This window comes from Amborella trichopoda, chromosome 6 (genome assembly GCF_054954075.1).
Source record: "Amborella trichopoda isolate Santa Cruz 75 chromosome 6, AtrichopodaSantaCruz75HAP2 v2.0, whole genome shotgun sequence".
Classification (NCBI taxonomy): domain Eukaryota; kingdom Viridiplantae; phylum Streptophyta; class Magnoliopsida; order Amborellales; family Amborellaceae; genus Amborella; species Amborella trichopoda.
In genome coordinates this window covers 8,858,388-8,886,372 of record NC_142341.1, presented here as the reverse complement: position 1 = coordinate 8,886,372, position 27,985 = coordinate 8,858,388, and the positions used below count along the sequence as shown (strand labels likewise).

The window sequence follows — 27,985 nt, the reverse complement described above, 5'->3', positions numbered from 1 at the left end:
AGTAAGAAAGAAAAAAAAAAAGGAGCGGAAGCATGTGCCCCACCATGCAAAACCTAGGTTTCCCAAATTCTTATATTTGCTCGTTCTTATATTTGAGAATGTAGATATCATGAATATGAGCTCCAAAAAGACACCTAACCAATATAAGCGAGGCAAAGACTTTCACATCTTTACAGTCCCAAAGGTCCCATTAATGTACGGAAGTAGATAAACCCTCGTCAAATTGAAGACCTTCCTCCCCGTTGAGAAGTCTGGATTCGATTGAAGCTCTCTCTCTCTTGAATTTGTTAATTAGTGATGTCAACATTGGCCATTGCCAGCTCCGTTCTCTCTCTAACTTTTCGACCTAAGCCCATCGCCGCTGCGGTCTTAAATTCACCGCATTTCCCAAATGCAAAGAAAACCCCATATTCCCTCTCCTCATATTTATCTTCATTTGCTATATTTCTCTCTCTATCTTTTCCATTGCCATCCTCTGCAATCCCATCCCTGAATTCTCAGTCACCCTCTCTCTTTCCTTCCACTCCCTTTTCCCAATCTCAGTTTCTACAGATTGGTCTCGAAAATGGGTACTCTCTCTCTCTCTTTCTCTCTTCTTTTCCCCATTCTTTCAAATGGGTTATCGCTCTCTTCTGTTCTACCTTCTTTCAAATGGGTTATCTCTCTTCTTTTCCAGATTCTTTCAAATGGGTTCTCTCTCTCTCTCCACATTTTTTTTAATTCTCTCGTCCTGTCTCTCTCTCTCTATCTATATACCTCTCTTTGTTTCCACGTTTTGTTTCTTTTTGTGACATTGATTCTGGGTATTGTTGGTCTTCATGGTTTCAGCAAGATACGCCCATGCCCTTCTACCAACCCTGGTTGCATATCAACGAACCCTAAGTCCTCGCAGTTTGCTTTTCCCTGGGTGATTCCCGAAACTGATTCAGGAAATGCCATTCAGGTTAGATGTTATTACCTCTCTCTCTCTCTCTTTCTCCTGTAATTGTTGTTTTCTGAATTGGAGCTACTTGAATATTTTTATGCAGAGGCTACAGGATGCGATTGTGAAAACCCAGAACAACCCAAAGATTCAGGTTATGGAAGATACGCCAAATGGTAACTAAAACAAACTCTAGAATGGGCGCTTGGATTTATTCTTTTGATTTTCAATGGAGCTTGAATTATGCTACAGAGCCTGCTTGTCTAGCTGAGGACTTGATGTTTGGGTTTCATAAAGCTTTTTTTTTTCCCATTTACTTATGAGTTTTCTATGAATGTTTATAAATAGTTCAGAGAATAGCTCTACAATTGGTAAATGCATAAATTTGGTAAAAATTAGGATTATGTGGGTGTATTTACATTCTTAGAAGTTACATGTGAATGTTATGTTGGAAAATACGACCTTACATGTCTTGATTTCCTTTCAAAATGGAATTTTGTAATGTGATAAAAATATTGGCTTCTTGCTGAGCTTGATGGTTAATATTGCCTTTTGAATTCATTGGGAAATGGCAATTGATATTCTCTTTCAAATCGGCAATTTTATGTGGATATTGGTCTTCTCCACATTACCTACATATAATTCAAACTGATTTGATGTTCTATAAGTACGTGCTTTTTTGATATGTTATAGTGATAGTTAAATTCTCTAGCTTCATGACTTGTGGCTCAAAGGTGATCCCATCCATGCTATGATGTAGTTTTCTCTTAGCTCTCGTAATTTGTGTTGGTGATTTGCCACATAATTATCTTCTCTATTCATTTTTCTCATTACTAGGCAAATCACTGATCTACTTTTTATGGGGAGCCACCTAATGAGAGTACAGTTCAAAAGTTATCATACTGTGTTTGACAAGCACTATTGAACCCTAGCGACAAGTCTTTTGGTAATCCTATTTGACTAGAGAAAGATATTGAAATGGGATCATTGATTGTCTTAAAGAGGCCTCTATCACATGCCTCTATGTCTAGATAGAACATCATCTCTTACCTTTTTTAATTTTTGCCACGGAAGTGTTTTGCTCAACAGTTACTACAATCAAATGGCACTGTCATTGCTCAAATTCATGAATCAGGACCTTGCCAAGTTAGATTATTGATCAAGTGGTGACAACAATAAATACACTTTCACTTCATCGGAGTCAATGTGGCTTGTGTCGTGGCTGAATAGTGTCAATCTTTTGGTGCCATGGAAGTGTCTCAATCTGAGAGAGAAACTGATGTGCATATGGAAGCAGAGAAGGTGGGAAGATGATGGGTATATGTTCCTTTTCTTTTGAGACGTAGGATGGTTACTGATGTCATGGAAATATTCTGCATACTTTGATGGATGGTTGACTCCTACTGCTAAAGGATCATGGGGAACGCTTGAAAAGACATAAGATTGATGATGAAGTTAACACGAAGTATCCCCTGAAATCACTAAAGATGAGCTGATCTTGCATGAGTTCACAAGTCACTATTCATTATCAATCGAATTCAGTGTTGAGGAATGGAGTTAGAAGTTTTCCACTTTCCCTAGTGTCTAGAATAATTAGGAAGTTATCTGCATTTTGGAAAGAAAACGTAGTATGTTGAAGCATCATAGAAAATGTATGGCTTCTGAAGAACTCATGCGACATCTTCAAATTGAAAGAAATACTAGATTCTAAGATAAGGAGGAAAATATGCGTCCAAAGCACATGTTTCAGGAAAAAATTTAATTCATGGTTATATAATTTACAGTAAGATCTGTAATAAGTTTGAGAATAGAAGCTGAAACGAAAGAGAGAAAACTGCTTTGTGTGCAGTAGACCTAGCCATTGGCCCAAGGATATTGGAATTGCAAGTTACAATGACCTCAAGTGAATGTGATTATGTCGATATTATTTTCAAAGGCAGTGAGAAGGACTGGTAGATGGACTAGGAGGAAATACATTCTAGTTGGTTTCCAAAGAAATGACCATCCGAATTCGCCAATTTTGTATTCACAATTTGTTTATAGAAAAAATGTCTATTATTTATCTTGCTACTGTTTACCTCACGAAATTTTCAGAAAACTGAGATTGCAAAACAATAAATTTATCAAAACATAATTGAAAAAATGAGAAGGCTATTATTGACAGGGAGCCCACCTTCCCTTGCATGAACTTAATTAGCCGAGTTAGCGAAATGAGTGGCCCATACATCCAAAGTCCATTTTCTTTGACATATTTGAGGTGTAGCAATGTTTCATCTATAACCAGTGAGCTTTTGGTGGCCCACCCACAAAGTACGAATCCTCAACAGCAGTATGGATGGATTTCTCTCTACTACCTAGACACAACTGAAATGTAGAAACAAATTGCCATACTTACAGTCCAGGAACAACATACACCATGGTACTTCATCTTGTAGGTGCCTAATTAAGTTGTCCATACTTAAGATAAAGAGATATGTGCTCAATGTTGACCCCTGTTGTAGACTTATTGTCACTGAAAACTCACTCGTCTCTCCACTAGTTATTTGCATAATAGTTAGCGCTCCTTCATACATATCTCTCACCAAGTCAATGTAGTGTCTGGAGACTCATTTTCCAACACCCACCAAATAAATCTCGTGGTACTCTATCATAAGCTTTCTCGATATCAAAGGCAAATGTGGAAGTCTTTTCCCTTTGCCCTAAACTTCTCAATCAATTTCCTGAATAGGAAAATAGCCTAAGTGGTTGATGTCCCAGGCATAAAACCAAAATGATTTTCTGTTTCATGCCTTAGTCATTGCTCAATCACTCTCTCCCACAACTTCATTTGATCCTTCGATAGTTCAGAATATCTTGTATATCTCATTTTTCATGTAAATAGGTACCACAATACTTTTATTTCATTCATCTAGCATTTATTTTGTTCTCAACACCTTGTTAAACAACTTGGTCGGCCTGTCATTGCCAATCGCCCCCATGTACTTCCAAACCTCTATCGGGATACTATTTGGTCTTAACGCTTCTCCTATCTTCATCATCTTGAAAACTTATTTCATTTACAATATCCTAATCCTACGAATGTATCTATGACCCCCACCCTCATTTTGCCAACAGTTCCTTCTACTGCTGTGTTTCCATTGTGTTCGTCAGTTAATTTTTGAAAATAAACTCTCAACTTTTCGTTGACTTCATCCTTCACTAAGACTCATAGATCCTCACTCTTAATGCCATTTAATATAGTCTAGATCTCTACACTTTTTTTCTCTCATTTTTGCTAATTTGAAGACATCTTTTTCACCTTTTTTTATTTTCAGTTTACTATAAAAATTATCATATCACTTAAGTATACCCTTACTATTTGTTTAACACTTTTTTTAGCATTTTTTTCTACGTTTTGATCATTTCTATTACATTGCCAAGTTTTATAACATGATCATTTTTCGCTAATTTCCTTCTGAACCTCATCACGCCACCACCAAGTTTCCTTATTGGAATTTCTCTTCCCTCTAGTTTCTCTTAGAACTTCATTTGCCACTTTCTTAATACAATCAGCCATCTCATTCCACATAACATTAACCTCTTGTTCAGAGTTCAGTTTTCTTTCTTTAAGTAATTTATCCCTAAATAGTTATATTTTCTCATTTTTTAACTTCCACCACCTAGTTCTTGTACACCTATTAATTTCACCCCTTCTCTTCCATGTCTTTATGCAGACGTTCATAGTCATGAGCTTATATTGCTCTGTCAAACTCTCTCCTAAGATAACCTTACAGTCTTTACATCATCGTCGATCTACTTTCTTAACTAGGAAGAAGTCTATCGGGCTTTCATGTGATCCACTTTTATAGGTTAGTAAATGTTCATCTCGCTTTTAAAGTAATTGTTTGTTATTGCTAGGTCGTAGGCCATACAAAATCTAGAATAACCTCACCCATCTCATCTCTTTCACCAAGCCTATATCCCCAATGTACCCCTTCATATCCTCTACTCTTCATCCCTACATGTCAATTTAACCCCCTCCTAAAAAGGTTAGCTCTCCATTTGGTATGTGTTGGACTAGTCCATCCATGTCCTCTCAAAATTATCTCTTAATTCTATCATCTGGTCCTACTTGTGGTACATAAGCACTAATTACAATTACCATCGTTTCTTTTAATACAAATTTCATTAATAGGAGCCTATCACCTACTTTCTTGATATTAACTACTATATCTTTTAAATCTTTGTTTATTATTATGCCTACGTCATTTCCATTATTATCCTTTCATGTATACCAAAGTTTATACCCATCTATGTTCTTAACTTTTTCCCCTCCCCACTTATGTTTACTCTCATTCGTCTCAGTGTATTAACTAACTCCATACTCTTATCTATAAACATTCCTACATTAAGGGCTTTGCTATATCTGCAGTCGCTAAAGAAAATCATACCCCACCACTGAAGTAGGTGAAGGAATGAATTGCTAAAAAGCATCTTCAATCCATTTCATAACAAACATGAATAATGCAATAGCTTAAAGGGCGAGCACAACTCAGACAATTACCTTGAAAGAATTCTCTCCTTGTCTTGCAATTGCTTTTTAAGATCAGATTCAAAAACTTGAAATGGCCCAATGTTCTTCATCTTATCTTCGATACAGTCTATCTCATGAGTAAGATCATCAACTTCAGCCTTTGATTTCCTGTAACTTAAGTTGTCGTCAATATTTCTTTTCACTTGATCCTGGTTTCGCAACAACTCCTTACTTTTGTCTAATTCTGCCGAAACTTCCACTTTCCTGCTCTCAGGTTACAATAGCACAACACCAGAATCAGAATATACTGTAGCAAATAGAAGGCGTTTTAGAATGTAAGAAACATACTCTTTTTTCTTTGATGCATAAGTGGAGAGGGTGTCAACTTCTTGCTGGAAACTTCAGAGCATTTCAGCATGCTCGTCATATTCATGCTCAAACTTCAGTTTAGTATCCTTATGATCCTTCCATAGCTTATCCTTCTCCTTGGACAATGGTACAAGGGCCTCTCATAGAAGCTGGAACACACAACAGTTACGACGAATTATTAAAAAGGATCACATTCTATGAATCCTGGGAAATTTAATTAATAAACTTCTAGCGGAAAGTGCCAAAAATAAAAGAGACCTAAAAAGAGTATTAGTAGATGTTGCACTTATGAACTTGCTGTAGAATAGGAAAGGCGAAAGCAATGATAATAAACATGATTATAAAATTGGAAGTGAACAAAATCACATTGATAAGATGTGCTTCAAACGGTCAGCTTGAGGATTGGGAATTTCCTCCTTTTCTTGGGAATCCCCATATTCGTTTTCGGGTTCGGATTGGTCACCTTCTGCAATTTCTCTCTCATGTTTGATACCTACAAGGAATCACAACTGCACCTACCTGTTGGGCTTGTCGAGGGAGCACGCCTCAACACATGCTTGACAGGCTATTTCCCAGCTAAGGTCACAGATGATTTGCGAGGGCATCTCATCCACCAATGCACGCAAAACATAGAGGTATGCTCTTTCTTGAGTTTGCAGGTCTAGGTGATGGAGGTCGTTGTCTCAAAGGCAAACAAATCAACTAAATTCTCAAAATTGACATTAACGTCGGTGAATGTCGTCATCTTTCTAAGAAAAACATTGATTGCCACATTCCAACGGCACTACACATCTGAAACTGTCCACGCATTGCTTGAAAGTCTGTAACCAATGTTGTTGTAGGATTCCATCACAAGAGTTTAAAGAACCTGCAGAATGTAGAGAGAGAAAGAGAACCTGAAAGATGTAGAAAGGTCTAAATTTTGTTAAAAGAAGATTTAAGAGCCATACAAAGGGGGAGACAAAAGATATTCAAGAATTGCAGAATGAAGAGAGGGAGAAAGCTTCTCTCTCTTATATGCATCTCTTGGAGTGCTTGTCCTAGGGGATTTGGATAAGGATGGTTTAATAGGGAATGTAGGTGTAAAAGAATCTTATTAACATCGATTTTTCTCCATCGTAAATCTATTTTTAAGGTGGTTATAATCTCTAAGTCCAAATCTCTTAAACCCATTTTTAAGATAGATATAAGCATCTATATCTCTCTCCATCTTAAATCCAAATCCCTTAGGTGTGCATGTTATTTTCTCCTCTTTTTCTCTTTTGATAAGACGTATTATATTATCTAATGATATATCACCTTTTTGCAACTATGCACTGGGCAAGAAGCTTTTAACACAAAGTTATTTGCCTCCAATCTGTTCTACTGATGATTATTTAGAGTAGCTGGTCTTAAAATTATTTTATATTTTTCATGTTTCATACATTTTAACTACAAATTTTACTGAACAAGTCTTGCCCTAACGCATCAAATTTATTTGGTGTAGGGGTGGCAATGGACCCGACTAGACTCGAGACCTGACGGGCATACCTGACCTCGAGTCCCGGTATGGGTCCAAATTTTGAACCCAAATACTATTTTGATCTAAGTCTGGGTCTAGTCGGACCCGACCCGTACTCGTAATCATAGGGTATATGATGACAATCATGTGTCCTTAGGTGCGCGCTAGGTGTTCATATGTCACAATATTGGCAACATTTACAGTATTATTGGGAAAAAAAAAAAAAAAAAAGGAAGCTCATAGTCATAGAGTATATGACAATAAAAAAAAGAAACACAAAAAATAAAATAAAAAAAACCTCATAGTCATAGGGTGGCAATGGATCCAACTAGACCCAGGACCCGACGGGTTTGGGTACTGGTTCAAATTTTGAACCTGAATACTATTCGGGTCTAGGTCTGAGTCCAGCCGCACGCGATCTATACCGTCCCCTTGCCACTACTAATTCGGTGGTTTTACAATGCCAGATACATGTTCTGCTCGTTAGGCATGTCATGATGAAAGGAAAAAATTAAAATAACTAATAAAATAAAAAATGTATAAAAATAATTAATAGACTCGATGAAGATTTCATACAACTTCATATGGTTAAGCTCCGAGTCTTCGGACAAGCCATACAGGATCCTTCCTAGCTAAATTGTGTTTTGAAGGAGAGAGAAACCTTGAAGGTTTTTTAGAGAGAGAAAAATTGAGAATAGCATACTCCTGTCTTATTGCTGTAATTTATGATGAAATCGATTTATAATTTAAAATTACTTATAAAATAACAAAAAATTAAAATTATTAACAAGATAGTTCTTGGATTCATAAAGATTACCTGCGTCTGAAAACTATTCTCCTTTCGTTGTAGGAACTAAAGAAAGTGTTTCTAAGGAGTGAGAACTTGAGCACTAAGAAGGCGGGGTTTCTAAGGAGAGAGAACCTAAGAACAACTCTTTTTTTAGAGAGAGAAAGAAGTGGGAATATGCCTTGCGCTGTTCTTGATCCTATTTATATTGAATCCTCCCAATAATTCCTAATGGGTAATATTTTAATTCTCCCTTAATTTTGGGATAGGAGTTTTCCAAAAGTAATTTTATTACGATTTCAAAATCTTTTCTGATTTTATCTCATATCAAGTCTTATATTCAATAAGATTAATTTTAATCTCTCTACTTATTGCCAATCCATATAGGGGTGGCAACGGGTTGACCGTCCAAAATTTGGACCCATACCCAGACCCGTCTGGTTCTAGATCTGTTCGGATCAATTGGCACCATATGACTTTGAGCTTTTTTCTTTTTTTTTGGCTTTTTTTTAACCATCATATACCCTTTGATTATAAGCTTTATTTTTTGCCAATAATACTGTAAATATTGCCTATATTGTGACAATATGAACACCTAGCATGTGTCTAAAGACATATGATTGTCATCATATCATATGATTATAGTTACGAGTCGGGTCTGGCTGGACTCGGACCTTATCCGAATAATATGCAGGTCCAAAATTTTGATCTACAATTGGATGCGAGGTCGGGTCTACCCATCAGGTCCCGGGGATGGTCGATCCATTCCCACCCATAATCTAACAATTTTCAAATCCATAACGATCTTTCTTGCTGCAAATCCCACAAAATATTGCAAAGTTACTATTTCACCTTAAGTTAGAAATATTAGCCTGTTCCAATCTAATTTTAACGTGTGTTAATGGTGACTATGTATTATGAATCCACATCCATGATTTGATTTCTTCCAACCTGTTGCCACCTCGTTATGGATTGGCAATAAATAGAGAGATTAAAATTGTTTTAATTGAATATAGGATTTGATATGAGATAAAATCAAATAAGATTTTGAAATCATAATAAAATTAGTTTTGGTAAACTTGTATCCCAAAATTAATCATACGCATTGGGAATCATTGGGGAGGATTCAATATAAATAGGATCAATAACAACGCAAGGTCCATTCCCACTTCTTTGTCTCTCTAAAAAAACAGTTGTTCTTAGGTTCTTTCTCCTTAGAAACCCCACCTTCTTGGTGCTCAGGTTCTCACTCCTTAGAAACACCTTCTTTAGTTCCTACAATGAAAGGAGAACAGTTTTCAAAGGCAGGTAATCTTTACAACCCCAAGAGCTATTTTGTTAATAATTTTAATTTTTTGTTATTTTAGAAGTAATTTCAAATTATAAATCGACTTCTTCATAAATAGCAGCAATAAGATAGGGGCACGCTATTCCCAATTCTTCCTCTCTAAAAAAACTTCGAGGTTTCTCTCTCCTTAGAAACACAATTTGGCTATGAAGGATCTTATTTGGCTTGTCCGAAGACTCGGAGCTTAATTGTTTCAAGAGGTATGAAATCTTCATCGAGTCTATTTATTATTTTTATATATTTTTTATTTTATTAGTGATTTTAACTTTTTCCTTGTATCATGACATGCCTAGCAGAATATGTATATGACTTTGTAAAACCACCGAATTAGGAGTGGCAAGGGGTCGGTATAGGTCGAGTCCGGCTGGACTCAGACCTGGACCCGAAAAGTATTTGGGTTCAAAATTTGAACCAGTACCCAAACCCGTCGGGTCCTAGGTCTTGTTGGATCCATTGCCACCCTATGACTATGAGGTTATTTTTTATTTTATTTTGTGTTTTTTTTTTTTTTACCATCATATACTCTATGACTATAAGCTTCTTTTCTTTTCTTTTTTGCCAATAATACTGTAAATGTTGTCAATATTGTGACATATGAACGCCTATCGCTCACCTAAGGATACATGATCGCCATCATATACCCTATGATTACAGGTACGGGTTGGGTCTGTCTGGGCCCAGGCCTAGACCAGAATAGTATTGGGATTCAAAATTTGAACCCATATTCGAACCCGAGGTTGGGTATACCCTTCAGTTCCTGGGTCTAGTCGAGTCCATTGCCACCCTTACATCGAAGGAATTCGATACGTTAAGGTAAGAAGACTCATTCAGTAAAATTTGTACTCATAATGCAAGAAACATGAAAAATATAAAATAATTTTAAGACCAGCTACTCTAAATAATCATCAGTAGAAATCGATTGGAGGCAAATAACTTTGTGCTCAAAGGTTCTTGCCCAGTGCATGGTTGCAAAAAGGTGATATATCATGAGATAATATAATACGTCTTATCAAAAGTAAAGAAGAGGAGAAAATAACATGCACAATTTTTTTGTCAAAAAAGACTATAATGCATTAGTAGGAACTCTTTTTCTTTATCTAAATAATTTAAAAAATAAATATTAGAGAGGGAAAATAAAAAATAATGAGAAAATTATGTTAATATCCATTTTATTTAATGTTATTTAAACTTACCGGTAATTTACTGAGATTGCATCTATTCTCAATTTTTTTGGTGGTTATGAAATTACACTTATTTCAGATCTTCAATATTTGAAATAAATAAAAATTCCAGAGGATCTTTTATTTCTCCCTAAAAAAAATTTAGATTTTTTAAGAAAGAAGTACATGATCCAGCCGTAAAACTAATTTTGGATGCTGAAAAGTTTAAAATTTATCATTAAAGTAAATTTCAGATTTTTGAAGTAAAAAAATGTTCAGTGATGCTAAAATAAAAATATAAAATTTTGAAAATCCAAGGGATTTATATTTAAGATGGAGAGAGATATAGATGCTTATATCTATCTTAAAAATGGGTTTAAGAGATTTGGATTTAAGATGGAGAGAGAGAGATTGTGACCATCTTAAAAATGGATTTTCGATGGAGAACAATTGTTGTTAATAAAATTCTTTTACATCTACAGGCCCATTAAGCCATCCTTATTCAAATCCCCCAGGATAAGCATTCCATGAGATGCGTATAAGAGAGAGAAGCTCTTTCTCTCTCTCTTCATTGTGCAGTTCTTGAATATCTTCTCTCTCCCCCTTTGTATGCCTCTTAAATCTTCTTTAACAAAATTTAGACCCTGCTCTCTCTCTCTCTACATTACGCAGGTTCTCTTTCTCTACATTCTACAGGTTCTTTAAACTCTTGCGATAGAATCCTACAACAACATTGGATACAGACTTTCAAGTGACGCGTGGACAGTTCCGGCTGTGCAGTGCCGTTCAAATGTGGCAATCAATGTTTTTGTCAAAAAGACGACGACATTCACCGACGTCAATGTCAATTTTGCGAATTCAGTTGATTTCTTTGCCTTTGAGACAACAACCACCATCACGCTAGACCTGCAAACTCAAGAAAGATCATACCTCTACGTTTTGCATGCATTGGTGGATGAGTTGCCATTGCAAATCGTCTGTGGCCTCAGTTGGGAAATAGCCTGTCAAGCCTGTGTTGAGGCACGCTCCCTCGACAAGCCCAACATGTAGGTACAGTTGCAATTCTTTGTAGATTTCAAACATGAGAGAAAAATTGCAGAAAGTTATCACTCCGAACCCGAAACCGAATATGAGGATTCCTAAGAAGAGGAGGAAATTTCCAATGTTGAAATCGACCGTTTGAAGCCAAAGTAGGAGGATAGACTTTCGCAAGAGATGGAAATTGCAGAAGGGGACCACTCCGAACCCAAAATTGAATATGAGCATTCCCAAGAAGAGAAGGAAATTCCCAATGCTAAAACCGACCTTTTGAACTTGGGATAACTTGAAAGTTTGCTTTGCAACTTTGCTTCCCAATACCCCTTCACTCAATCATACTCAAATCAATGCGTTCATCCATTGGCCACTTTCCTCCATTATTCTCCAAGAATGAAATCAATAGCTCGTTGGGTAGTGTCATCTTTGGATCTTGTAGAATAGTAGGGAATCATCCAATGGGTTACAAAGGTTAGGCCTATCACTCTCGTCTGGTAAGCGTGATTTTTTCTTATAAAACTTCAGTTTTTTTTCCTGTAAAACTTCATTGCTCATGCGTGCAACAAAAGGTGATGGCACCAACATACTCCTCAGTACCAGCGTGCAGTACAGTTTTTGTCAAAGTGGCAGCAACGCTCGGGTGATTGAGTTTTCTGTTACTCGATCTTGTTTGATGATCGAGTTCTGATCATGTTTGTTCTGGTCTTCGAGTTGTTGAATCTGTTTCGGAACCACACCAAAGGTGCGCATAAAGTACTACAAAGTCAAGAAGCCAACTTCTCTTTATGTTGAGGCGAGTTGTTCATTGCTCATAATATCCTTGGACTAGAATATATCCTTCGGTTTTCCATTTGGAGTCTAATGTTTGTCTCAACATTCCGCATTTCGTAATGCATCCACATTTCGGAGCAACCAGTCATAAATCAAACCTCCATTCACTCCAAATACCATTCAAACCCCCAGTAGTCGTCTTCACTCGACCACCTCACCCCAATTGATTTAACACAATTTTGTTACCTATGGAGCATCATTTAGGATCGTAAATGAGCGCTTCCACCTTAAAAACATTTCCACCCCCATAGGACCTCGTCAAAAAAGCTGTCCATAGCTTCAAACGAGCCTCACCCACTAACCCTTTTACACCCAATGAGCCTCACACAAAATACCCATCACCCCTGTGAGTCTCATCCACTTATAAACTCCATGCAAACCCACCTTCACATCCCTACCACCAATAAGGGGACCTTCCCATTACCCATCATGCATCCCATCATTATATACATATATATAATAAGCGGATATGGCCATCTACTAGTCCTTCTCACTTCCTTTGAAATGACCATCCGAATTTTCAAAGGGAGTGAGGGGGAAATACATTTCAGTTCAGAGGTTATATCTCCTTCCTGCGGTTCTTGGTCCTAGTGAATGGAACTTCGAGAGTTTCTTTCCCTCATTGAGGGCCCTTTGCTAAGGAGATCCTCTTTCGCCTTTCTTAGCACAAATATCTCAAACCTTTCAATACAAAGGGATCTGCCTATGCCCGATCCATAATATGCAGATGACACCTTGTTCTTCTGCGATGCATACCCCAAACAAGTCAACAACCTATGGTTGTGCCTTTGGATGCTTTGAAGTTGTGAGATGCCTCAAGATCAACATGGCGAAAACTAACTTGTTTGGGGTTTGCGATGAGTTGGAAACTAAGCTAGCCAAACAACTTGGATGCAACATTAACTCTCTACCTAGCAAGTATTTGGCATCCTGATCTTCGTCAGTGAGCCTCACAAGCTTCAATGTTATGTGGTAGTCAAGCATTTTGAATGCCGAACTGCTGCTTGGAAGTGTAGGCTCCTGTGTACAAGGCAGAATTACTCTTAACAGTTGCAACCTTATCTAACATCACTGTTTCCAGATGCCTCTCTTTAGAATGCCATCAGCTATGGTCGATTGTCTTGAGCGGTTAATGTGAAGCTTTCGATTGTCCGATGTGGGGGGGCAGGGGGGGATCATAAAAGTTCCATTAGTTAAATGATCTGTAAATTGCAAGAAGTGGGATGCTAGGCATTAGAAACCTAAAGGCTTGCAGCACTTCTCTTCTAGGCAAGTGGTCGTGGCAGTTCACTAACCAGGCTGCTAACTTTTGGCGTTTAGTAATGCACCAAAGTTATGGGGTAGATGGTTCTGGTTGGCTACCTTAGGGATATGCTAATTCTTTGGCTTCACGACCTGAAAGGGATTGTTTCGTCCCATTTGGAGTTTGTCTTTGACATCTACTCCAGATAGGATTCAGTTATGGAATGACTTACTGGCTCAGGGAGGTTATGCTAGAGCATAGTCAAGGGAACCTTGTGGGTAGGGTGACCATCCCGCTCCGGAACATCAACCCCACAGTTCTTGCAAGGGATCTTGTACGGCACCCGTTTTTTAAATTTTGGGATTTTGGTTCCAAAAAAGAGGACCACGTTTCATCCATCAGTGGAATCCAATTCCATTTTGAAATAGATCCCCGCTCTTATCAACCATGGTCTAAGGTTTTGGTACATTAAAATCTTGGGTTCCATGTTTGTTGATTCTACTTTCATTAATGGATGATACCATGTTAGAGATTGCCATTGTTCGAAGTTCCCATTATTTAGAAATCATAAGTTCGTTGATGTTAAAATCCAATCCCATTTTTGCATAGCACAAAGTTCAATTCAGCGTTTCAAAAAGCACTAGACGTCACCTAGGCAACTAGGGGGGTCCAAGCAGGCTCCCAGAACCTGGGTGGCCCAGTAGAAAGAAAATGTTACTTTAAGTGTCTAAGTTTAACAATATAACTATATAACACATAATCCATAATTCATGTTTTTATGAATGAGGAGAATTTAGATAGTCCATAATCCATATTTTCATACAATGCTACAACCATACAAGCATACACACAAGAGTTAGATAGTAGAAACTAGAAACTAAAATATATATATATATATATATATATATATATATATATATATATATATATATATTTTGAGACAGAAGGCTCCTTATGATTATTATTTTTATAATGGTAAAGGATTAAGCTAATATGTAATCTGCAGTTTGCAACAGTGGTAATTGCTTTGAATTCCCTTTTATAATGCTAAAGGATTAAGCCAATCTGTAATCCTAGGAACTCCTTTTTTAAATATGCTCTACCCAATAAAAATTGATAGTACAGGGATTGAAGCTAATATAGAAGGACATAATGCGAAATTTGAATTTCTTGAGAAACCTAAGACTCGAGAAATTAACAATATCAAAGAAGCAATTTTTAATAAAGAAAACTTCTTATATTACCTCAAGGAAGAAATTAGATATAAAATGATAGAAACTAAGCTCTTACTACCTGAGAATAAAAGGCTAATAGAAAAAATAAAAAATAATATTGAAAAAGAAACATGTGCTGAACTACCAAATGCTTTTTGGGATAGAAAAAAGCATATTGTCAGTTGACCTTAAGAAACTGATATTCATGAAAATAAAATCCCTACTAAGGCTAGATCAATACAAATGAATCCCCGACTCTTAGATATTTGCAAAAAGGAGATTACTGATTTATTGCAGAAAAGGCTTATGAAGAAAAGTTCCTCTCCCTGGAGTTACTCAGCATTCTACGTGGAAAAAGCCTCTGAAATCGAAAGAGGAGCTCCCCGGTTGGTAATAAACTATAAACCGCTTAATAAAGCATTAAGATGGGTTAGGTACCCTATCCCTAATAAAAAAGATCTGCTAGATAGACTGGTAAATGCCTGTATTTTTTATAAATTTGATTTAAAATCTAGATATTGGCAAATCCAAATTGCTGAAAGGGATAAATATAAAACTACATTTAATATTCCTTTTGGGGAATATGAATGGAACTTAATACCTTTTGATCTTAAAAATGCTCCTTCAGAATTCCAGAACATTATGAATGATATTTTTAACCCTTATACAAAATTTATGATTGTTTATATTGATGATGTTTTAATATTCTCTGAAAGCATTGAACAACATTTTAAGCACTTAAATATGTTTGTTAAGGCAATAAAATCTGCAGGACTGGTCGTTTCAGCTAGAAAGATTAGTCTTTGTCAGACAAGAATAAGGTGTTTAGGACACAATATCTTTCAAGGCAGGATAGTCCCAATTGATAGGGCTATTGAATTTTCAAATAAATTCCCAGATATCATCACAATAAAACTGAGCTTCAAAGGTTTTTGGGTTGTCTAAATTATATTGCTGATTTTTATAAAGATTTAGCCATTGACGCTAAACCATTATTTCAAAGACTTCGAAAAAACCCACCTGAATGGACCGATATTCATACAATAGCAGTAAGAAAAATAAAGTTAAAAGCCAAGAAATTACCTTGTCTTACACTTTCTAACCCTGCTGCGTTCAAAATAATTGAATGTGATGCTTCAGAGATAGGATTGGAGGGATCCTAAAATAGAAAATTGAAAATACTGAACAACTGGTACGATTCACTTCAAAAGTTTGGAATCCAACGCAGCAAAATTATTCAATGATTAAAAAAGAACTTCTTGCTATTGTCCATTGTGTCACTAAATTCCAAAGTGACTTGCTCAATCAAAAATTTCTTATCCGCACTGACTGTAAAGCTGCTCGAGATATTCTTCAAAAAGATGTCAAACCTAGTTTCCAAGCAAATTTTTGCTCGATGGCAAGGTATTCTCTCTTCATTTGAATTTGACATTGAACACATTACCGGAAATACTATCTTCCTGATTTTTTAACCCGTGAGTTTTTGCAGGGGGGAGAGGATGTTAGGAAACGCAAACACCAGCACCAGCAAGGGAAAAGGGAAGATGAAAGTAGTCCCTGTACCAAGTAGAGCCCTAATAGCCTCAACCTCACCAATAACACCCAATCAAATAATTAAAAAACAAGCGCAATGAATAACATTTTCGCCTGAACCAGTACCACTAACAACATCAATAGAAGAAAAATGTAGGCTTCTGGAAACCTCTTTTATGCCAATTATGGCAATAGAAAATATCCATAGAGATAATGATCCATATGAAATAGCAAATATTTATATGGATAACCATATACATCCAAATGATGGGGATAAGACCAGAGAATATTATGAAGCTATCCTCCTAGAAACAGGATCAATTACATTGGTCCACTTCTATAAGAAAAATACAAATATGATAGCCTACTCTAAATTTCAGATACGAAGAATACTTTCGTATAAAGATTGGGGTATGGAACCTTCAAAACCAAGAAAGATGCAATCAGAAGGATATACTAATAAATATTTTCAGTACTTTGAATATATCACAGCCTGACATAAAGTATTTGCCCTTCAAAATAAGAATAACTCTCATACTTGGTTCCTACAAATAAAGATACCAATAGTGGGGGAATTCCCAAATTGGTTTACAAATTGGTTCTGATTATGGTGCTCAGGGACAAAAATATTACCACTTAATATTCAAGCTTCTCAACGGAAATTCATGGAATATAATAATAATGATATCAGAATAGACCTTCATATGTATTTCATGGCTCTATATCAAGTACCATGGATTATAAAATGGTCCTATCAAATAACCGAAGATTATACTAATAATTGGGAATACATCCCAGAACTCGGAAGACAAATATACGTAAAATGGTGGGATGTATATGAAAATAAGATCATTAATCCCGAAAATATAAAACTGGAAAAAGTACTACTTGCACCTCCAAAAGAAGAAGTTAATATGACCACCTATATCAATAAAATGAGGCAACAAAATCCTACTGCTACGAAAGAAGAACTCAAGAAAATTGTTGCAAATGTTCGATGAAGAAGAAGAAGCAATGTCTACATCCACGCAGAATGAAGAAGACTACGCACAGGAAAATGAAGACATAGAGTTTGGACTATCTCAAAGGGAATGAACAATCAAAATACTGTCCAGGACGGAAGGACTGCATTTCACAAGCACACGAGTCCTGCCGACAAAATTGTTCTTGCAAATGTTTCCTGCCGACAAAATAGTCATCTGCCGACAAATAGTCACCTGTCGACAAGCTTTTTGTCTTATCACCTTTTTACTATTCACCTTTTTGTCTTGTCACCTTTTACTATTGACACCTTTAGGTCTTTCCACCGACATCAGACCCTGTAGCGGACTTGAAATCTTGATTTCACATCTGCTGGCTATAAAAGGGGGCAGAAGCTCATTCACCAGGGGCGGCGAGTTTTCTTCCTCAGTCTCTACTTCTCTGTAACCTTCATCTCTGCAGCCCCTCCATTCCTCTGCAACCTATCTACTGTTACTATACTCTCTCTCTACTGTTACCTCCTACTGCATATCTGGTGGTTTATCTAGCCAACCAGATCGTATTTTCAAAAACAATTGTGAGTGTGATATATGTGTGATTGTAATTGGGACTCACTACCCAACTATTGTCCAGACGAGTGGAAATTATTCTCTAGCTATTGCAAGTGTCATATGTAAGTTTTTCTGTTTACCTTACTATGCAAGTTAAATTAGTAGTTTGTTTAAAAGTCAGAAATGTTTCATATGTGATTTGGCTTGTAATTGATATCTCACCGCTTTTATGTATTCTCTGTTTAATAATATTTATCTTCATAAAGTTTGTGTACCGTTGATTCTTAACTCATATCTGTCTATTTGTTAGAATTTATTAGAATTTAAAAATTTATATGATCTTGGTTTGTTTTGGTATCAGAGCCATTGCCCTGAGCAGATTAGGCATAGCACTAGTGGGAACTCTCGCTTGTGACCTTTGGGTGTGGTTGGCCGAAGCAAGACTCTCCGCCCACTAGTGTAGGGTTACCTATATGCTAGGACCCTATTGGTTTTGATAGGTACCTTTTGTTGGCTGCCTGAGCGGGGTCAGGGGTTACCGCTGGCCAGATCGGGAATGAAATGGTAATATATATATATATATATAGAATAACATAAAATATACAATCTAAGACTTAATAGTCAACACCAAGAGTTAAGTGTTTTCATTCTTCAGTCATCATCATCATTAGAAGGAGTAGTGTAAGCCTCATCATATGCATCAGATTCGAGGCCATCATCATCAGAGTCATCTCCCTCTTCAACATAACGCTCATCCTCCTCAGTTTCTTCTAAATTTGCCTCTTCCTCCTCTTTTTCTACCTCCCTCATACTCTATGCAGATGAGCCCTAGGAGTCTTGGTTGCTCTACGTGGTGCCTCTTCACCCTTTTCTTTCTTTTTGTGCTTCCCTGAACTAAAAAATTGTATAATCTCCTCCCTGGTAGCCTTAGGAACATTTTTACATGGGGCAACATCCCCTTTAATACCGGTAAGGTGTTTCTTTAACCGGTAAATACCCCCATTAATATCCTTTTCACAATAATTACACCTAATACGATTTTTGTCATTCGGATTCGGGTTATGACCATATTCCAACCCGGATCACGACTTATATAAGAACCTGGAGAAGATATTTCCATAGAACAAGGCTCATTTTCTTCCTTTTCTGGTTCTACTAAATTCAAATATTGTCTAATCTCATCCTGAATAGCTTCAGGAACTTTTTTACAAGAAGCAACATTCCCTTTAATACCGGCAAGGTGTTTCTTGAATCGGTTAATACCCCCATTGGTATCTTTTTCACAAAAATTACACCTTATACAATTTTTATCGTTTGGTTTCAGGTTATAACCATACTTCCAACTCGGATCACTTCTTCTAACAGAACCAGAAATAGACCTATCCAAATGACAAGGATTTTGTTCATGTTTTTGTTTTACTGATCTCATATATTGGTTAATTTCCTCACTGATAGCTTCAGGAACATTTTTACTAGAGGCAACATTTTCTTTAATACCGGCAAGATGTTTCTTAAACCGGTTTATACCCCCTTTGGTATCCTTTTCATAATAATTGTATTTTATGCAATTTTTGTCATTCGGATTTGGGTTATATCGATATTTCCAACCCGGATCACCACTTTGACTAGATCTTAAAGAAGACATCTCAAAATAATATAAGCAATCTAAAAGATAAAGTTTTGCACTTTGATTGCTCGATCTCCAAACTTCCACCTTTGAGATGTTTTCTAGTGCTAAAATCTTCAAGAACACCCTCTAATAGGCCTAAAAAACTTCAAAACTAAATCTAATCTTAATAGGTGATGTTTAGATCCATTTCTTGTAACTTTGAGAAACGCTGCAATCCAATGAAAATCACAAACTCTAGCTTTTTTTTTTCTCTCTCTCTCTCTCTCTTAAATGGGCTCTAGTGGGGTTAGGTTTCAAATAAACCTTAAACCCACCCTTAAAAACATTTTTTTTTTCAAAAAACCCCCAAAAAAGCCCTCAACCGATTGCATTTCTAGACGAGGTGCAGGCCCCCGACACCCGCCTAAGCGGCCGCCCAGCGATGGCCCGCCTAATTTGGCCGCATAGCCCAGGTCTTCTGGACCGCCTAGGCGGTCGCCTACACCCTAGGCGGTCTGCTTTTTAAATCACTGGTTCTATTATTTTAAATTTCTAATTTGAACTAGGCATAGTCTAGAGCTACCCATTGTTTTATTAAGTCCTATTGTGTAAGCCATCCCTCGTAGTTGCGAGAATATATATTTCATGCAAAATTTTATATTTATGATGTCCAATTGTTGTAGAGTCTTAAATTTGATTACAGTTGTGAGATGAGAATATATGCTTTCATTTCAAGCTTTAAAAAGCATATTTTACATTAGCCAGAGAGAGAGAGAGTAGTTCATCTTGTCCTCTTGCCCCATCAGAGAGCCAGCCTTTGACAGGCTTCCTTGAAGATCCATGCATTCAACTGGCTGGTTCTCACGAAGACTTTTCTCACAATCAACCATCTTCAAAGGAGGGGTTCACCCATGTGGAACTGGTGTTAATTTAAGTGCGGCAAAGAAAACAATGACCATTTATTCCTGCAGACATCTGTACCCCCACAACTACATTGTCATGGTTGGGTATGGGTGACTCCTCATATGATCTAGCAACTGTTCGTGGGTTTTTTAGCCCCCCTTTACCTTCAGAGATGGGCATCATTAAGCGAAAATTCCGCCGGTTTCTCAGTAACCTAGGCCCAACAGGGTTTGAGGTTCTTTTCCAATATAGCTCATCTTGGACTTGGCTCTCTTCTTGATGCCCATTAGGAGTAGCAAACTCCATGTTTGCTGAGGCTCGTCCCTTATTAGGAGTCAAATTGTTTAACCCTGGTTTGGGCTACTCTTCTAGTGGAAAATGACTCTCAGAATGTCATCTCCTGGGTCACCAAGTGCTCCCCTTTCCTTGGATATTGGAACCCATCTTGGAAACTTATTTTTGCAGCAACAATATCACTACAAGTCAACTTTAAAAATGTGTGGAGCAAGGCCGATGCAGGCGCAGATGCCTTAGCAAAGAAGGGCACTTTAGCCTAAAAGCTTTCTATTAAATTCAACTCAGCCAGCATATTGATGCTGAGCGTTTTGTATGATCTTCCTTAACAGAACTCTATAGTTACCATGATGCCAAGGGCGAGTGAGAAGCTAAATTCACCCTCTTTTCTATCCTTGAACAACCAAAAGATCCAATCAAAAGGAGAAGAAACTAGGGCTGTAAATCACTCCAGAAGGAAGAAGATGCAACTCTTTTCAATTTGATAAAAACTGTGTCAAGAAATAAGTAGAAGTCCCCTCTTAATGGGAAGTCCGAGTCTTAAACAAAGCTTTTTAAAAAATAGATATAAAAAAACATATCCAAGTAACAAATTTGTTGGGGATTTGGGTCTTTAAATGCTTGTACACTTGGTCTTTGATTAAAGCTTTGTTATCTTCTCCTCATATGTGTCCCCCATGCTTTTATGTTTATGGATTAGTCTCAATTTGAGCAGTAGTGTGCTCTATTTGGGTACATGGAGCAGGACATGAGTAAGGAGCTGGGCTCTATCTGGGATATAGTGGCTCCATAACTCTGGCCTTGGCATGCAACTAGGTCTTGGCTAGATGTGTGAATCTGCACCCTAGGCTGGTTGTGTTTGGTCCTATTATGTGCATTGTCAAATAGGGGGGCCATACCTATTTAATACAAGTGATTCTTGTTAATCTCTCTGTAAGGCATCATGTGGGGGGCCTATGGGCTAACCTTCATGTGGTTTCTAAGGTAGAAAGAGCGGGGTAGGCAACCTCCTAGGGTTTTGCAGTGAGTGTGGAGAAAAAGAGAGAGAAAAGGAAGGTGCATGAGGTTGATAAAGGGGCCCAGGGTATCTTTCAAGCTACTTGTTGAGAGATTCCAAGAGAGAGGAAGACGGCTTGCAACCTGCAACTCCATGGTTTTTCTTTACTCAGAATAGATAGGTACATCTTCTTCCTAGAGGGTTTTGGTCGGATAAAAAGAGAGAGAAGGTGAGGCATGCATCTGAGGGTTGTGTGAGGCATTGTGTGTTCTTTCAATCAGTTGTGTGAGAGATCCAAAGGGAAGGATCAGCAATCTAGAGTGCCTTGCCTTCAACCTTTTCAGCCAAAACCTTGTCGAAGGAAGGGAAGTTGCATTCTACAAGGTTTGCCATCGATTAAAGTTATATATAATAAAAAATAACAGAAGACAAGTAATTGAAAATAAAAGTTGAAAAAGAAAACATTTATATAAAAAATGCACAAAATCCAATAATTAAGCAAATACTTACCTCATTTAACTGTTAAATAAAAAAAAAATTTAGACTTAATGCAAGACAATCCATAGCAATTATTTAGAAAAAAAAAAAAAAAAAAAATTAGACTTAATGCAAGACAATCCATAGCAATTATTTGAAAAAAAAAAAAAAATTTGTACAAGCCGTAAAAACTTGATTTTTTCTCAAATTTCATATTCTTTTAAGTCTAAAACAAATAAACCGAAGTATAAATCAAGAGTACTTTGGGTGGTTGAAAACTTCTGATTGAGTGGCTGGAACAAGCTCGAGAAAACATTGTTCAATCACCAAAGAGTTTGTCTTTTCGGGTTTGAGAGAGAGAAAACATTGGTCTATGATTTTCTTTCATCAAAGAGTCACATGCCTCTGTGTGTGCACCTGTTGTTGCTCACATCACCATTTTGTTGTAGGGGAAGCAACTCCTCTGATTGGAGGTGCTGGCTTCCTAGTCTGGGATGATCCCACACTATGGGTAGATTAGTGTGTGGTAACACACCTTTGCTGTATGCAATCAGCATGATGTTGTTCATACAACTCGTCTCGATCTATTCTCCTATGCAAATCACATCGGCTTTGGGGTATTCGGCTGCTGAACTGCTCTTTGCATGTACGCTCTTGTTGATGCAATCATGCATCAAACCCATAGTTGCACTCTGACATAGCATCAGGCCACTACCACGCTAACTTGTGCTCCAATTTACGGTGATCCCGAAATAACTTGTCATATGGAGCTATCCCCATTTATCCCATCAAGGCATGCTGTTATGATCTTATTTTACCCAACAGCTTTTAAATCATCCTCATTAGAATGTAGTCATTCACACAATCTTTGCAGTTTGCTTGACGATCCGTATGACCAGTCATTGTGCTGATTCAGATTGTTAGGAAGGAGCCAACCAATACTTCAATACCAAAATGATGGGACAGGAGGGTCAGGGTGCTAGATCAGCAACAAAAGAGAAGATCCGACGTCTTTTAATCGCTCAAGAAGGAAGAAGAAGCAACTCTTTTCTTCTTTCATAGAAACCACATTAAAACATAAGCCGAAGTTCCCTTGCAATGGGATGTCTAACTCTTAAATATGAGCCACTTCTAAAAAAATTAAAAAGAATATATTCTAGTAACATATTGTCCCTACTCTCTCTTTTGGGTAAAACTAATGTGTTTCTTCCATTACCCTAGATCTACTATTAAGGACTTCTTTCTTTCCCTCAGTTACTTCCCCAAAAATTTAGGATCTGGCCTCTCAAACCCACGCACCTGACATCAAATGCCTATTGTTAGGAACAACTACGTGACTCTCCGACTTGTAGGAAACCTGACAAAAGAAATCAATAGACTCACACTATTCTAAAATCTTAGAAGATAGAATAAAAAGAATCACACCGCTTCTAAGGAAAAAAAGGCATTTTGTTACCCTGCCCCTACCAATATTCAAGCTCTTTCTTGACCCCCCCCCCCCCCCCCTGCTACAACCCCTAAAATTGACCAATAGTAATAATGGAAATTCCATCCGTATCCCTGGGAAATAAAATAAAAATAAAAATAAAAATCAGCCATCTCAGGAATGCGATTTGCATCAGATAGAAATATGTAACTCACTATTACTTTAATATAATATTGTAGATTACTTTAAAGCATAATTATCTGCAATTGTCTCTCCTATGATTGATGCTCAAAGCTTTATAATCCTAGGGAAATGAAAGGTAAAATACAGGAAACAGAGAGAGAAATACCTTGATCTTGAGTGAGCAATAGAGTAACTTAGAGAGAGTGAATCTTCCTAAACATCATACTATCAAATTTTGTGACAATGTTTTTGTTTCTATGCACAGTGGCTCATTTTGTGGAGGGGCGCCAAGAAATCTCTTTTCATGGATGGTATGGAAGATAGAATTTGTTGACTCAAAGTATAGAGCTATTATCCTTGTTCAACTAACTATTGAAGAGATTCCTTTACCATCTATTGACATTCCTGAAGAGCAGTCTAATTCCACATCTTTCTATTAATACTCTTGCGAGTCTCTTCAGCACCCAAGCATCACCATGTTATTCTCATCAAATCTGCCATCTTTTAGCACCCGGTCATTTGATTGAGGTGCCTAAACTAAAGTCCATCCTACATCACCATTTACTCCATAGTTGGGCATCTCAAATAGGCGAACCAAATTTCCATGTCCATAACTAGAGTAGCATACCTGTGTCCTACACTGATTGTTATCGACCTTGAGCATACTTATAACTAGAGTAGTATACATGTGTCCTGCACTGATTGTTATCGACCTTGAGCATCATCATCATCATCAGAGCCTTATCCTAACTATTTGGGGTCAGCTATACAAATTATGTTCTACCATTTTGCTCTATCAAGGGCCATACCCTCAATAAGAGCATAAATCCTCATATCTTTTCTCACTACTTCCATCTATGTCCTTTTGGGCCTTCTCCTTACCCTTTTAGAGCCTTCCACTTGAACCAAGTCACACCTCTTAACCGTTGCTTTATTAGGTTTATGCTGCACATGGCCAACCCAACTAAGTCTACTTTCTCTCATCTTATCGCCTATTGAAGCCACCTAAGTTCCCTCAAATATATTCGTTCCCAATTTTATACTTTCTTGTCTTGCTACTCACCCATTTCAACATCCGTATCTCACCTATGGATATGTTGTTTCTTGACTGCCCAACATTTCGTCCCATAAAGCAAAGCTGGTTTCACAACCATCCTATAGAATTTTCCCTTCAGCTTCATTGGTATGTGGTGTTCACGTAAAGCTCTATGCAAATGCACATCTCCACTTTGCTCACCCAACTCTGATTCTATATGTGATGTTTTCCTCATTCTCTCGATTTTTCTAGATTATCAACCTAAGATATCGAAAATACTCTCTTTAAGGTTTTTCTTGGCCATCAATCTTAATTACGTTCTTGTTTCCACTTCTATTATTACTGAACTTGTATCTATATATTTTGTTTTAGTCTGACTAATTTTAGAACCTTTAGATTCTAGAGCATCTCTCTAAAGTTCTAACTTTGCGTTGACTCTGCTTCTAGTCTCATCGTTCAAGAGTTCAAGACTATGTCATCTGCGAGCAACATACACCGTGGTACCTCATCTTGTAGGTTCCTAGTTAACTCATCCATAGCTAAAACAAGAGATATGCTCCTTGAGCATAGTTTTCCTTTTTCATTTTTTCATTTTTTTTAGCTTTGCAGGAATCAATTTGAGTTGGCAGCTCCTTAAATGAAATTGCATTACCCTCTTCCATGATCATGGCAGTTTAGTGTAGGCTTGTGCAACTAGGAGGCCAACTGGACAGAAGCCCTAAATTTAGAAAAATCCTCCAATTCTAGTTTGCTTTCCTGCCTATTTGCACTTCCCCTGCCCAGTTTGAAGCAAACCAATCAGTCTTATCCTTCATATTAATTTTTTCTGCCCAAATCCTAGCTAGTGTTGGAGGCACCATATCTATTGTTACTCTTGAGTAATGTATTTTTGGGAAACTATACTGTAAGCCCATGGATTATATGCCATATAGTACTCCAAATGGGAGTCAGTCCATTTCTAATGACAGAGTGGAGATTAAACATGGTGGAGCCCCTAAAACATTCACCCAAGTGCAATTAATCTTAACAATGCAACATCTGGACTGTACATTGGCTGCCCTATGGGTACCATATACCATACTCTGTTTGGTTATGGTATGTTTTCCATGCATATCAGTTTGTGCATTCTTCACTAGTATGCCTGCAATCTGTGATTCGATATGAGCACATCCTCTGGGCCCAATGCTGAGGCCATTGCTGAGGATGATGGACAAATTATTTAAAGTGTAAAACCTATAATAATAATAATTGATTCTTGTATTAACCCCAATTCTCTTTAAGGAAATTCTGTTTTTTGCCAAATGCAGCAATGAGGCACCACCCATCATAGCCATATAAAATTCTGTCTTGTGAAAAACCGTTTCATGATATAGTAAAATATCATTGAATCATATTGGTTCAGTCTTTCCCTGCTTATGAGAGGGTGCATAAATTATGCTAGAGATGGTATTTGGTTTGGTGTATCTCATGTTTTATTTAGCTTTGGTTTCTGCCAGACTTGGTCTAAAGTTATCAAGAACATTTTTTTCATGACATTAATAGAGAGTGGACATCCTTGCACTTTGGGATTTCCTCTTCTTTTGCATGAAAGATAACATTGACTCTCATGTTAATTTCTCTGACCCTTGTCATTTACTTGGTCTGACTGTGCTCACACTGATTTCTGGAAGAAAATTCTAGCACTATATATCATCATAGACTTGCTGACATTATTTGTATGATCCATAAAGCCACACAAATGAAGGTATGGATGTGATGGTCGATTTATATGGACATGCATGACACACATGCGAGAGAGAGAGAGAGAGAGAGAGAGAGAGAGAGAGAGAGAGAGAGAGAAGAGCCATATCTGCAATAATTGATTTAAAGGAATAGCTGTAAAATCTGATACAGTTGCTGCAATGGTTAACCAAAAAAGATGAGTTATAATGAAATTTTATTCAGCATCATTTGTGTACTATACTAGCACACTTAATAATCTGTATGTATTTGTGTGCATGTATTTATTTATGGGTGTGGTTTCTATAAGATTGCAACCTCAAACAATCCAATTAAGGTGCACCTCCAAATTTTATCATAACATGTAATTTTGGTGTAAGAAATTATTAGGATTATCTGAAATTCTATTTACATATCTAATTCTAAAATTATAAGCACAAAAACTAGTTAAAATCTAGTAGATCTACAAACATATGAAAATCTTGAAAATGGACGGTCTAGATAATGTGTTGTAAGATGCACTATTTCCGGGACTTGAAATTCTTTTTTTGTCATATTCATACATCTCTATGTCGAGATGCTCAACTAAATGGTTTTTTAACATTAAAACAATCTTCTCAGATGAATTTTTGAGGTGCATCCATATTTCTACATTTTGAGAATGCAACCTTATATAAACTTTTTCCATTTATTTACACACTCTCAGACAATACCTAAAGACTAGTCCTTTCCAATATTATTTAGATACATGTATCTATGCATACAAACAAAAACAACAAAAACACAACTCTTGAAATGAAAAGTCTCAACATGGGATAAGTGTCAATTGGATAAATGATTATGCTATGCTCTCAGGGCAGTATCTGCAAGCTGAGGTGGATGGAGGTTTCGGGCGTGATGTGTTGGAGTTCTTGGTGAAAGGGGATGTTGTTGCCTATCGGTCGATGGCCACAAAGGTTACTTATGTCTACCCCTTTACAACAGCTTTTGGTGACTCTAGAGGTCAACAGGAAAGAATGAAAAGGATAATGGACTTTTTAGGTTGGTACATGCCCAGTTTTGAATCTATGGATTGAGTGTTTATATCTGATGCAAACATCATGCGGATTCTTCTTGATGATTGTGTTTACCACATCAAGTTCATTTTGCACAAACCCATGAAAGATGGATTTACGGCTTCATCAGATGCAAAATTTGTTATTAAATTGGTATGCATTTGGTGCAAACATTTTTACTAGAATTGGGGATGAAAAATATCATTAAAATGGCCGAACTACCTCAAATAAACTATTCATACTATTTTGTTGAACAAAATAAAATCTATTTTCATATCTAATTATAAAATCTTAAAAC

At 37.0% G+C, this 27,985-nt stretch overlaps 1 protein-coding gene and 1 long non-coding RNA gene across 5 annotated transcripts; both read left to right on the top strand.

Annotated features, from left to right (window-relative positions):
- LOC18436552 (thylakoid lumenal 17.9 kDa protein, chloroplast) lies at positions 1-27,951 on the top strand. 4 transcript variants are annotated; one of them, XM_006846779.4, is made up of 4 exons: positions 1-569; positions 829-943; positions 1,029-1,098; positions 27,488-27,951. In XM_006846779.4, exons 1-4 carry the CDS (start codon positions 298-300, stop codon positions 27,706-27,708), a joined length of 678 nt encoding a protein of 225 aa, XP_006846842.2. In that variant the 5' UTR covers positions 1-297; the 3' UTR covers positions 27,709-27,951. The 4 variants fall into 4 exon arrangements, with proteins under 4 accessions (XP_006846842.2, XP_088725754.1, XP_088725752.1 ...); XM_088869628.1 differs by having other exon boundaries at positions 8-569; positions 27,493-27,951; XM_088869626.1 differs by lacking the exon at positions 27,488-27,951 and adding an exon at positions 26,195-26,314 and having other exon boundaries at positions 8-569.
- On the top strand, positions 1,107-15,140 carry LOC148781546 (uncharacterized). The gene is made up of 2 exons (XR_016057663.1): positions 1,107-9,640; positions 11,297-15,140. It is a non-coding gene; the product is annotated as an uncharacterized LOC148781546 (long non-coding RNA).
- Positions 27,952-27,985: the final 34 nt, after the last annotated feature.

Bases quoted from the DNA above. Each gene is read 5' to 3' on its own strand.
- LOC18436552 (XM_006846779.4), top strand. From the start codon at position 298: ATGTCAACATTGGCCATTGCCAGCTCCGTTCTCTCTCTAACTTTTCGA. The intron at 570-828 runs GTACTCTCTCTC...TCATGGTTTCAG, and splicing joins CAGATTGGTCTCGAAAATGG to CAAGATACGCCCATGCCCTT. The intron at 1,099-27,487 runs GTAACTAAAACA...CTATGCTCTCAG, and splicing joins TATGGAAGATACGCCAAATG to GGCAGTATCTGCAAGCTGAG.